The 13,685-nt window shown below is 34.6% G+C and overlaps 1 protein-coding gene across 1 annotated transcript in view; it reads left to right on the forward strand.

The window, feature by feature from the left end:
• LRRC63 (leucine rich repeat containing 63) overlaps positions 1-13,685 on the forward strand; it is an 87,785-nt gene that overhangs the window by 44,005 nt on the left and 30,095 nt on the right. Inside the window, exon 8 of the mRNA XM_008050818.1 lies at positions 10,562-10,660. Coding sequence (XP_008049009.1) covers positions 10,562-10,660 — 99 coding nt within the window. The remainder of the gene's footprint in view (positions 1-10,561; positions 10,661-13,685) is intronic.

The raw sequence follows: 13,685 nt of genomic DNA on the forward strand, positions 1-13,685 counted from the left end.
AACACAAAGCAACCAATTAGTAGCAATGTGACAGAAGTAAAGCCCCACATATTAATAATTGACTTAAACATGAATGAACTGAACATGCCACTCAAAAGATACAGAGTAGCAAATTGAATAAAGAAGCATGACATCCTTCAACTACCTTCAGGAAACCTATATCACTGCAGATGACAACCACAGGCTCAAGGTAATGGGCTGGAGAAAGAACTTCCAGGCAAAAGCAGAAGTAGATGTTTTTACATCAGATAAAACACTTTATTTTTAAAAATTTTTTTAAATTTTAAAGATGGTTACAATTCAGGGTTAGGTATACAAATATTCATTATGCAGGTACCCTTGTTCAAAACAGACTTTAAACCAATAAAAGTTAAAAAAGACAATGAAGGACACTACTGAATGATAAAAGACTCAAAACACCAGCAAGAAATATTTATCTTGAATGGCTACATATCCAACTTATAAACACCTAGGTTTATATAAAATCTGTTAATTATATTAAGAGAGGACACTGACAGCCATGCAATTATAGCTGGAGACTTCAATACCCCACCAATAGTCTTACACAGATCATCGAGGGAAAAAACTAACATGGAAATTCAGAACCTTAACTCAACACTTGACATTGGACCTAATAGACATCTACAGAACACTTCACTCAACAACCATGGAATATACAGTCTTCTCATCAGCGCATGGAACATACTCCAAGATTGAATACATACTTGGACATAAATCAAGTGTGAACATATTTCAAAAGGTCAAAATCATACCAAGCATCTTTTCAGACCACAGCAGAATGCAAATAAATATTATTACAACAGGAATCCCCCAAAATGCACATATTAAACAACATGCTTCTAAATGACTTTTGGGCTAACACAGAAATCAAGACAGAAATAAAAAGATTTTTTAGAGACAAATGAAAATAAAGACACAACATAGCAAAACCTCGGGGATACCATGAAAACAGTATAGAGAGGGAAGTTTATAACATTGCATGCACATGTAAGAAAATAGGGAGATCTCAAGTAAATATTCTAACATCACACCTAAGGGAGATGGAAAGACAAGAACAATCTAATTACAGAATGAGGAGAACAATGGAAATCATCAAAATAAAATCACAGCAAGATGAAATAGAGACTGAAATAATCATACAAAGATCAATGGGGCAAAAAGCTAGTTCTTGAGGGGATAAATAAGATGGACAGACACCTGGCCAGATTAACAACAACAACGACAAAGAATTCAGATAAATGCAATTAAAAATGAAAAAGGCAATTTACAACTGAAGAAATACAAAAGATTATCATAGATTACAATGAACATCTGTATGTGAGTAAGCTAGAAAATCTAAAGGAAACGGAGGAAGAAATTCCTGACAACACACAACCTCCCAAGAATGAAACAGGAAGAAATTAAAACCCTAAACAGACCAATAATAATTTAAGAAATAAGCTCTGTAATAAACCTCCCTGCCAAAAAAAGCTCTGGCCCAGATTGTTTCTCAGTTGAAATCTATAAGATGAACAAGGAAGAATGGACACCAATTCCATTGAAAGTATTCCAAGCAACAGAGAAGGAAGGAATTATCTCTTGCCCATTCTAGGAAGTCAGAACCATCCAGATACACCAGAATGACAAAGACCCAACAAAGAAAGAAAGCTTCAGGCTACTTTTTCTGATGAACATAGCTGCAAAAGTTCTCAGCAAGATTCTAGCAAATTGTATCCAACAGTACATTACAAGAATCATTCATTATGACCAGGTGGGCTTCATTCCTAGGAAATAAGCCCTGTTTAACATACACAAATCAATAAATGTAATCCACCACATAAGCAGGTGAAAAACCAAGACCATATAGTTATCTCAATAGATATAGAAAAAGCATCTTACAAAATCCGACATCCCTTCATTTTAAAACCCTCAAAAATCTAGGCACTGAAGGAGCATTCCTCAAGATAATGAGAGCCATCTGTGGTAAACTTGCAGCCAGTATCATACTTAATTGGCAGAAGCTGGAAACATTTCCCCTAAGGACTGGAATAAGACAAGGATACTGACGCTCACCCCTCCTATTGAACATAGTACTGGAAGTTCTAGTTAGAGCATTCAGGCAAGAGAAGGAAATTAGGAGTATTTAAACAGGAAAAGAAGAAGTTATCACTCTTTGTCGATGATATGATTCTATACCCAGAAAACCCTAGAGATTCTGTCAAAAACTTTGCACTGATAAATAACTTTGGTAAATTCTTGGAATACAAAATCAATGCAAAAAAATCAGTTGCATTTCTATACCCAAGAAGCTGACTGAAAACCAAATGAAAACACAATCCCATTCACAACAGCTACACATACACACAAATAACTGGGAACATACACACAAATAACATTTACCCAAAGAGATGAAAGACCATTACAATGAGAACTACAAAACGCTGCTCAAAGAATTCAAGGATGACATAAACAAGTGGAAGAATATCTATGCTCATGGATTGAAAGAATCAAATCATGAAGATGTCCATCCTACATAAGGCAATGTAAAGATTCCATGAAATCCCTATCAAACTACCACATCATTTTTCACAGACCTAGAAAAGGCAAAACTGAAATTCAGGTGGAAGCAAAGAGAACCCAGATAGCTAAAGTAATCCTCAGCAAAAGGAACAAAGCTGGAGGCATCACACTCCCAGACTTCAAACCTTACTACAAGGCTACAGTAACCAAGACAACATTATACTGGTACAAAAATAAACATATAGGCCAATGGAACAGGACAGAGCATCTGGAAATAAAACCACAGATCTTATACCAACTTATCTTTAACAAAGTCAACAAAAACAAATATTGGGGTAAGGAGACTATATTCAGATAATTGTGCTGGGCAAGCTAACTAACCACATGCAGAAGAATGAACCTGGGCCCAACCTATCACCGTATATAAAAATTAGCTCGAAATGGATCAAGGACTTAATTATGAAACCTTATCATCTAAGAGTCTTAGAAGAAAACTTAGAGAACATCCTCCTGGACATTGTCCTAGGCAATGAATTCATGGCCAAGTTCTCAAAAGCAAATGCAGGAAAAGCTAAAACTGACAGGTGAGACTTTATTTAGCTAAAAAGGTTTTGGACAGCAAAGTAAACCATCAAGGGAGTAAAGAGAGTACCCACAGAATGGGAAAAAAATGTGCAAGCTATGCATTTGACAAAGGCATAACATCCAGGATTTGTAAGAAACTCAAACAAATGAATAGGGAAAAAAATCTAATAACCCCATTCAAAAGTGAGCAAAGGATATGAACAGATACTTCTCAAAGGGCAACATACAAGCAACCAACAAACATGAAAAAATGCTCAGCTTCACTAATCATTAGAGAAATGCAAATCAAAACTACAATAAGTTACTACCCCACACCAGAAAGTATGGCTATCATAAAAAGTACTGGTGAGGCTGTGGAGAAACGGGAACATTTCTGTGCTGGTAGTGAAACTAACTCAACTTTTGTGGAAAACAGTGTGGCAATTTCTTAAAGAAATGAAAATTGAGCTTTCATTTGACCCAGCAATCCCATTCCTGAACATCTACCCAAAGGAACACAAATAACTCTACCAAAAAGACACCTGCATGTGTATGTTTATTGCAGCACTATTCACAATAGTAAAAACAAGGAACTAACCTAGATGCAGACTGAAGGTCGACTGGATAAAGAAAATTTGGTACATATACACGATGGAATATTACACAGCCATAAAGAACAAAATTGTATTCTTTGCAGCAACATGGTTGTATTTGGAGACCATCATTCTAAATGAACTATAACAGAGACAAAAAAAAAAACTGAATACACTGAAAACTACACGTTCTCACTCATAAATGGGCACTAAACATTGGGCACACCAGCCACAAATGTGGGAACAACAAGTGCTGGGCACTGCTAAAAGAGGGAGGGAGGGAAGGAGGAGGAATAAGGGGCATATGACCACCCATGTCCACAACTAGGGGAGGAGAAGCCTCACTAGAGATCTAAACCTTGTCTTCACACAATTTACTTATGTAAAAAGTTCTCACATGTACCCTCAGAATCTAAAATAAATATATCAATAAACAAATAAATACATAAATAAAAAACTTGGTACAGCAAAGGAAACAACAGAATGAAGAGAGAATTTATAGAATGGGAGAAAATATATGCAAACTATTCATCTGCTTATTCAGAATATATTAGGAACTCAACTCAGCAGCAAAAAATAAAAATTAAAAAATTAAAAATGAGCAAAGGATCTGAATAGACATTTCTCAAAAGAAGATATACAGGCTGGGCCTGGTGGCTTACACCTTTAATCTCAGCAGTTTGGGAGGCCGAGGCAGGAATATTGCTTAAGCCTAGGAGTTCAAGACCAGGCTGGACAATATAGTGAGGCCTCACTTCTACCAAAAAATCAAAAAATTATCCAGATGTGGTGGTGTGTGCCTGTAGTCCCACCTTCTCAAGGAGTTGAGACGAAAAGATCACCTGAGCTCTGGTAGTAGAGACTATGTTGAGCCATGATTGTGCCACTGCACTCCAACTTGGGTGACAGAGTGAGACCCTCCCAACTCAAAAAAAAAAAGGACATACAAATGGCCAATAGGTATATGAAAAAATGCTCAGCATTACTATTTATCAAGGAAATGTAAATCAAAACCACAATGAGATATTGCCTCACTTCTGTTAGAATGGCTATTACCAAAAGAAAAGATAAGTGTTGGTAAGATGTGTAGAAAAGGGAACCCTTACACACTATTGGGAATGTAAATTAGTACAACATGGAAAACAGTATGGAGGTTCCACAAAAAGCTAAATATAGAACTATCATATGTTCCTGCAGTCCAGGCTGAGAATATATCCAAAAGAAAGGAAATCAGTATATCAAAGAGATAGCACCCCAATGCTGATTGCAACAGTATTCACAATAGCCAAGAAATGGAATAATAAATAATCCATCAATGGATGAGTGAATAAAGAAAATGTGGTACATATACACAATGGAATATTATTCAGTCATAAGAAAGAGTGAAATCCTGTCATTTGCAGCAACATGGATCAAACTGAGAGTCATTATGTTAAGTTAAATAAGCCAGCATAGAAAGAAAAAATATTGCATGATCTCATTCATAAGTGGGAGCTAAAAACATAAATCTTATGTGGTAATAAGTAGAATGATGGTTACCAGATACTGAAAATGGTAGCAGGGAGGAGAGATAAGACAGGTTGGTTAATGGGCACAAAAACACCTTAGATAGAAGTAATAATTTTCCGGTGTTCAGTATCACAGTAGGGTGACAATAGTTAACAAGATTGTATATTTCAAAATAGCTAGAAGAGAAGATTTGGAATGTCCCCAACATAAAGAAATTATTAATATTTGGGGTGATGGATATTTTAATTACCCCAATTTGATCATTACACATTGTATTCATGTATCTAAATATCACATATACCCCCATAAAAATGAAAAAATTATTATGTATCAATTAAGATATATAAAAATATTTAGTATACATTAGATGATTCACAAAAGTAGGTATGCAAAAATTATTAATTTTTCACAGCACAATGGAATGCTTTGGAATCACCATCAAATTTCTTTTATACAATCTTTTTTTTTTGAAAATGGGTATTTTAAATAACTATAAAATGAGTGACATTTTGAACATACCAGGAACATTGATTACTTAATGGAAATAAACAATATAAAGAAAAATCTTTTGATTGATGCATTCTCAAACTTTAGGGGTTAATTTAAGTGAATTTCTACCTAGCAAATAAAATTTGAATCCAGAATAATATAAAATTCTCATGTCCCATATGTTAAAAAAATATGGGAAGCAGCCCAAAGATGGTTTTATTCACTTCTGAAAAAAGGATATGAAGTTACAGTTATACCTGGCGATAGGAAATTCAGACACTCAAAATCAGATTTGTACATTTGATAAATTATTTTAAGGATTCTTTGAACAATGCCATCATCTATCACTGTGAATCTGCTCCTGCAAATGTGCACACATATCCTGAAATAATGTAGCCAATATGGTACATTTTGAATGTGTTATAAAAAGGACAGATTTACCTGAGACAGTTTGCCTTCAAGATGGTTGCATGTCGTGGCATTTCTAGTTCATATGGATCAATGATACTTAGATAGCAGGCATTTGATCTTCAAACTCCTACAAATGTAAATCCAGACATCTGTTCTTACAATGGGGAGTGCTGGTGAGGCTTCGTCAGCTTATGTTGGAGGCAGTGATTAAAACGCAATGTGACTTCTAAAAATTATTGAGGTTTTATTTTAGATGCTTCTTTCCCCCCATGGAGAATGATTTAGTCTTTTGCGGTCCTCATCCACATTTCCTCTGGCTAATCTCCACTTATCAGCATCTGGAACTCAAATATTGATCATACGAGAGAATTTGCTAGCTCAGAACCATGGCCAAGTTTACACAAGACTTCAAACCTTTTTGCTTATGCCATAGTTAATCTCCAGTAATAACTTCTGAAAGCCTTTGAAAAAGTCTGGGAGTGGCTTTCCATTGGAGGACTTAGGAAACTATATTTTTGCACTGTGAAAACATAATCATGCCAGATACAGCCAGACTGTTTATCTGGTACCATTAGTTTTCTTGGTTTACACTATAACAGTTAACCAAGATTACTGGAGCAGAATCACAAGAATTTATATTTGCTAACTAGCAGGTGTTTTGCATTTAAAAATTCTGTGCATAATTGGTAACATTTTCGAGAGTGCTGGCGAGGCTATGGTTGAAGGCAGGAAAAGAGGAACAAAGATCAGACAAGTAGAAAACAAGCATTAAAATGGTAAACCTAAAAATATCAACAATTTTCTTAAGTGGAAATGGGTTAAAAACTACAGTAAAAAATGGAGATTGTCAAACTGGATAATAAAGTATGCCCAATTATTTACTATTTACAAGAAGCATACCTAAATAAAGACACTAATGGTTAAAAAGTAAAGCTGTGGAAAAGATAACAGTAGGCATTATAAAGCTGCTATAGTTATACTATCAGACTAAGTAAAAGGTAACACTGAAGAAAAAGCATTATCAAATGTAAAGGAAGACATTCCAAAATATTTAAGTGGTCAATTTATCGAGAAGACAGCAATCTAAATGCACATAGATGTTATTAGAATGCTTCAAAATTCATAAAGGAAAATTTGAAGGAACTAAAGTGAGAAGAAGACCAATTCCCATCGTAACTAGAAATCAGAGACTTTAATATCTCTTGATCAAGAATTGATACAAGTAGTCAAAAATAATTCAGTAAAAATATAAAAGATTTGAAATAACTCTATCAACCAACTTGACCTGATGAACATTTATAGAATGATACAACCAATAACTACAGACTAGACATTGCATTTTAGGTGCATAAAACAATTCAAGATAGAATATATGTTGGGCTGTAAAACATGTTACGGTAAATTTTTAAAGATTGAAGTATTACAGTTTTTTCTCTGAATATAACAGAATTAAAATAGAAGTCAATTACAGTAAGATTTCTAGATAAGCACTAAATATTTGTGCTAAATATTAATGTAAATATATGTTGAGTTTCTTTTTGAGTCAAGGTCTCATTCTGTTGCCCAGGCTGTAGTGCAGTGGCACAGTCATGACTAACGATGGCCTTGACCTCCTGGGCTTAGGTGAACCTTCTGCCTCAGACTCCCAAGTAGCTGGAACTATAGGTATGTGCCACCGTGCCTGGCTAATATTTTGATTTTTTTGTAGAGATGGAGTCTTGCTATGTTGCGTAGGCTGATCTTGAACTCTTGGGCTCAAGCAATCCTGCCTTCTTGCTTCCCAAAGTAGCAAATATTAAAATAAAAATCACTAAATATTTGGAAATTAAACACCACACTAATTAAAAAATAGACCCCTCCAAAAAAAAAAACTCAAAGGAAATTATAAATATTTTGAACTGAATGACAATGAAGACACAGCAGATCAAAGTTTGTAGGAGGCAACTGAAGGAGTACTTAGAGAGAAATCTATAGATTTAAATACACATATTAGAAAAGAAGGAAGGTATAAAATCAGTGATCTATGCTTTCATCTTAAGAAGTTAGGAGTTTCTCTGCACATATTCTAGTTTGGGGAGTTGCTTCCCCCAAAAAAAGAAAAGAAAAAGAAGATATAGAAGAAGAACAAATTAAATCCCAAGTAACTGGGATATGGAAATTTTTTTAAAAAGTGAAAGTCAATGAGCCAGAAAATAGACAACAATATAGAAAAATCAAGAAAATAATACTTGGTTTTTAAAAAATGATTAATAAATTTGCTAAGTACATCATACAATTTATTAAGGAAAAAAGGAAACACTAAAAACCAAATTCAAGCTTAAAAAGAGAGATCACTGCATTTTCTCAGACATTAAAATAGAAACTAGGATATACTAAAAACATTTTTCCAACAAACACCACAACTTTGATGAAATAGAAACTTTTTGAACACACTGCTGGTGGGAATGCAAACTAGTTCAACCTCTGTGGAGGCTTTAAAAGAACTAGAAATTGACCTTTCGTATGACCCATATGACCTTCCAGATGACCCAGCAATCCCCCTACTGGGAATATACCCAGAGGAACTCAAATCATTCTACAAAAAAAACCCCCCAAAACCTGCACACGCATGCTTATTGCAGTATGATTCACAGTAGCAAAAACATGGAATCATGTGCTGCCCATTGAAACTGGACTGGATAAAAAAATGTGGTACATATACACTATGGAATATTATGCAGCCATAAAGAAGGACAAACATATGGACTTCATAGTAACTTGGACGGATTTAGAGTCTATAATACTCAGTGATCTATCACAGAAACAAAGAACAGAGTTCCATATGTTCTCACACTCATAAGCAGAACCCGAACATTTACCATAATACTTTAAGAAAGGGATTGGCAGTAGCGGGTTACTGCCTGGAGGGGGTGGGGACACAATATCAATAAGGGTACCTGATCTCAAACCAGGCAAAGTGGGGACAAAGGGAAGCCCAAACTTTACCTCTATCATGCCCACTTGTATACCTAATCCTGAACTGACCTCACATCTTAAAGAAAAAAAAGTATATATATATATATAAAACTTAAAAAAGAAAACACAACTTGTCAAAATGGACACAGAGAGAAATAAAAAAAATAGAATAGTCTTGTCTCAGTAAAAATTTGAATTAAAAACCTTGATACAAACAAAGATTCAGGTACATAGGACTTCACTGGTGATTCTATCAGATATTTAAGGAAGAAATAATACCAATTTACACAAACTTATTCAGGAAATAGACGGGGAAGAATATTTGCGCACCCGTTTTATGATGACTATGTTACACGCATGCCAAAAACAGAGAAGGAGTTTTTCAGACACACACACACACACACACACACACACACACACACACACACACACACACACAGAGAGATAATATGTCAGTTTTGAGCCCAGTACTGTCAATTCTGAGGTTCTTTAGCCATGACCTTTTTATTTTTATATAGTACATGCCACAACATAATGCCTTGGCAGGATTGCCTCCCTTCACTAAAGCTGAGGTTTGATCCCTTAGCATGAGAGTTACTTGGTTTATTCAGTTTTTGACTACTGATTTTATGCCCTCTGAGAAACAAATGTTTCAATTTTCTGAAGCATGAAGGATACTTGTAGGGAGAGACTACTAGGCGTCTTTAGTCAATTGCTATAACAAAATACCATGGAGGGGTGGCTTAAACAACAAGCAATTATTTCTCACAGTTCTGGAGGCTGAGAAGTCCAGGATTGAAGTGCTGGCTGATTTGATCCTGTTGAGGACTCTCTTGCAGATGACTGCCTTCTTGCTGTATCCTTACTTGGCAGAAACAGAGAGAGCTGTTTTCTCTTCCTCTTCTTATGAGAGTACTAATCACATCATAAGAGTCATGGGGGTCCCTCATGACTTCATATAAACCTAATTACCTTCCAAAAGTCCTACTTTTAGATACATTGTATTGGGCATCAGAGCTTTATCATATGAATTTTGGAGGAACACAAAAATATAGTCTATAGCAAGACATAAGTTTCCTCAATCAGAAATTGGCATATTTAGTAAGAAGTTTTAGATAGATGCTAGATTAATAGATAGATAACAAGTAAATAGACATGGAGACATTATTAAGGGGGTAAAGGAGATAATTAAATATAAAATAAATTTAATTATTTATATTTCAGCATGTAGGGGATACTCAATAAATGTTTGTTATTGACTGAAATAATGCTGTCATGCTTTTAACACCATACTTATCACATACATAAATACTTAGTAGTGTTTCTTTTACATACTTATGAAATTAATGTCATGACCGACTAAAAAAATAAACAGAAGATGAGTTCAGGTTTGTTAGTGTATTGTGTTAAAATTGTCATTCAGATTATGTGCTCATTTTGTTTTACTCCTGTATAAAATGTTTTGTGCATTGTTAAACTGCTAATAATAAACACCTTGTCTCTTCCTCTTTCTCTTTTAGGGCTTTTTTATCCTGAATTGTCCAGACTTAACATCTTTGGCTTTCCAATTGATATATCTTAATTTATCATTTAATGATATTTGTTGCTTTCCCACAGAAGTGAGTCCATCATTATTATTATATACTGATGTAATATATTATTGTGAATGATAATCATAAAAAGTGACATATTTTAATACCTTGAGATTATTATAAAGCACTATACATATATTTTGGATTGTATCCAAAAAGGCTTATTTTCAGAAGTGCAAAAAGTACACTACATCTTTCCGAGGAAGTTCCATGATATAGTTCTCAAAGACTGTTATAGTCAGGCACTCATATATGTTCTCATAATTGTGCAGTGTACATTAAATAATTTATTAACTCTTCTAACTCTGAGGAAAGCCTGAAGTAATCCTTACCTATGTGCTAATCAGAAGTTCTAAAAGCCAAGTTAGTAACCAGGTAATGGAACAAGTTTCAAAGTTACCATAGACTGAAATAGAATTATTCTGCTTAATAAAATGTATCAGGAACAATCAGATATGGGATGAGCTAATTTAGTGCCGTTAAATTAAATAAGCCATTATGAATAAATTAGGGTAAATTGTGTTTCCAGTGTCTTTGTCTTTAGTCATGCTTCATTGATGACTGACTGATTGGTTATTTTGTGAATTTCAGAGTATTGGCTTGTAGTGAATTGATTTTTGACAAATTCAACTGCTTTCTATTTCAAACATATAGTATTGAAAATATGTATTTTCCATACTTTCTCACTAATATCATATTTGTATTTTCACTAGGAAGAGTTACTTTTAATTTTTCTAATACATACCACTCGTTTTAGTAATTGGATTAGAGCAAATTGACAAACATTCCCAAGAAATATAGGAGTCCAGGTTATTCATGTTAATTTAGCTTTCTAAATATACTCTGATAAAGCTGTATATCTGCCAAAAAATACTTCATCCACTAAAACAATGTATGAATATAAGAAAGCTATTTATAGGTAAGGTATAAAGTGCTCATTTTAAAAGTGACAGAAATCAATAGAACTTGTTATTAGAATGCAGATCTCTGTTATATAAGCTATAGATAAAAATATTCCACTGAGGATGGTAATATTCAGACTTAGAAGGGCTATACTGGGGGTAGGCTATTGATGCCCAGTTATTAGCATGGTATAAACAATGAATAGAAGACTGGGGGCTGCTGTGAGTAGAATGACTGAAATTATTACAGGTTTCATGGAAAATTCAACATGATGGTATTCAGGCAGAATACAGAGTCTCCTAAAATAGTTAAGGACAGGAGAAAGTAGAAGCAGAAATGTTCAATAAGAAGGGTAACATAACAAATAAATACACTTAGAAACACAAAAGATGAAATTACAATGACTCTGAAGAAATTCAAAAGATTAACAGAGGTTACTATGCACACCTGTATGAAAACAAACTTGAAAACCTAAATGAAATGTAGGACTTTCTGATATCACACAACCTTCCAAGGTTGAAACAAGAAGAAATTGAAATCCTAAATAGACCAATAACCATCCAGGGAATCGACTCTGTCATAAGAAAACAACATACCAGGAAAAAAAAAAAAAAGCCTTGTACTAGACAACTTCCCAGAATAATTTTACAAAACATACAAGGAGGAGCTGATACCAACCCCATCAAAAGTATTCCAAGCAATTGAGAAAGATGGAATTGTCTCCAAATAATTTTATGAAGCTAACATCGTGCTGATACCCAAACCTGGAAAAGACCCAACAAGAAAGAGAATCTCCTGATGACCATAGATGCAAAAATTCTCAACAAGATTCTAGCAAATCAGATCCAACAACACATCTCAAGAATCATCCACCATGACCAAGCAGGCTTCATTCTCAAGATGCAAGGCTGATTTAACATCTGCAAGGCCATAAATGTAATTCCATACACCAACAGATATAAAAACAAGAACCACATGATTATATCATTAGACACAGAAAAGGCTTTTGACAAAATCCAACACCCTTCTTGCTTAAAACCCTTGAGCAGCTAGGCACAGAAGGAATATTCCTCAAATTAGTAAACACCATCTACGATAAACCCATAACCAACATATTGCTCAATGGACAGAAGTTGGAAGCATTTCCTCTGAAAATGGGGACAAGACAAGGGTGCCCACTCTCACACCTACTATTCAATATAGTATTGGAATTCCTTGCTAGAGCAATCAGGCAAAAGAAGAAAAGCAGGGTATCCAAATAGGAAAAGAGAAAGTTAAGCTATACCTCTTTGCAGACGATATGATCCTATACCTTGAAAACCTAAGGGAATGTGTCAAAAATCTCCTTGCACTGATAAGTGACTTTGGCAAGGTCTCAGAGTACAAAACCAATGTGCACAAGACAGTTGCATTTTTGTACACCAACAACAAACAGATAATAAAAAGCACAATCCTATTCACAATAGCCACCAAAAAATTGAAATACCTTGGCATCTTCCTAACCAAAGAAGTGTAATACCTTTACAATGAAAACTACAAAACACTACTCAAAGAAATCAAAGAAGACACAAATGAAAAAATATTCCATGATCATGGATTGGAAGAACCAATATTGTTAAGATGGCCATTCTACCCAGGGAAATCTACAGATTGAATGCAATTCCCATCAAATTACCAACATTATTCTTCTCAGACCTGGAAATGACAATACAGAAATTCCTATGGAAACAAAAAGACCACAAATATCCAAAATAATTCTCAGCAAAAAGAAGTAAAGTGGGAAGTATCACACTTCCAGACTCACTAATAAACTTTATTATAAGACTACAGTAATCAAAAGAGTCTGATATTGGTACAAGAACAGTCATATAGGACAATGGAACAGGACAGAGATTCCAGAAACAAAACCTCAATTTCTCAACCAACTCATCTTCAACAAAGTCACAACAACAACCACTGGGGAGAGGAGACCCTATTCAGCAAATGGTGCTGGGAAAACTGGCTGACCACATGTAGAAAAATGAAATAGGACCCTTACCTATCACCATACACAAAAATCAACTCTAAATGGATCAAACACTAAACACAAAATTGCAAACTATAAGAATCTTAGAAAATGCAGGAGATACCCTTATGCACATTGGAATAG

Source organism: Carlito syrichta, unplaced genomic scaffold, assembly GCF_000164805.1.
Source record: "Carlito syrichta isolate Samal-C Ts95f unplaced genomic scaffold, Tarsius_syrichta-2.0.1 Scaffold153723, whole genome shotgun sequence".
Lineage (NCBI taxonomy): Eukaryota > Metazoa > Chordata > Mammalia > Primates > Tarsiidae > Carlito > Carlito syrichta.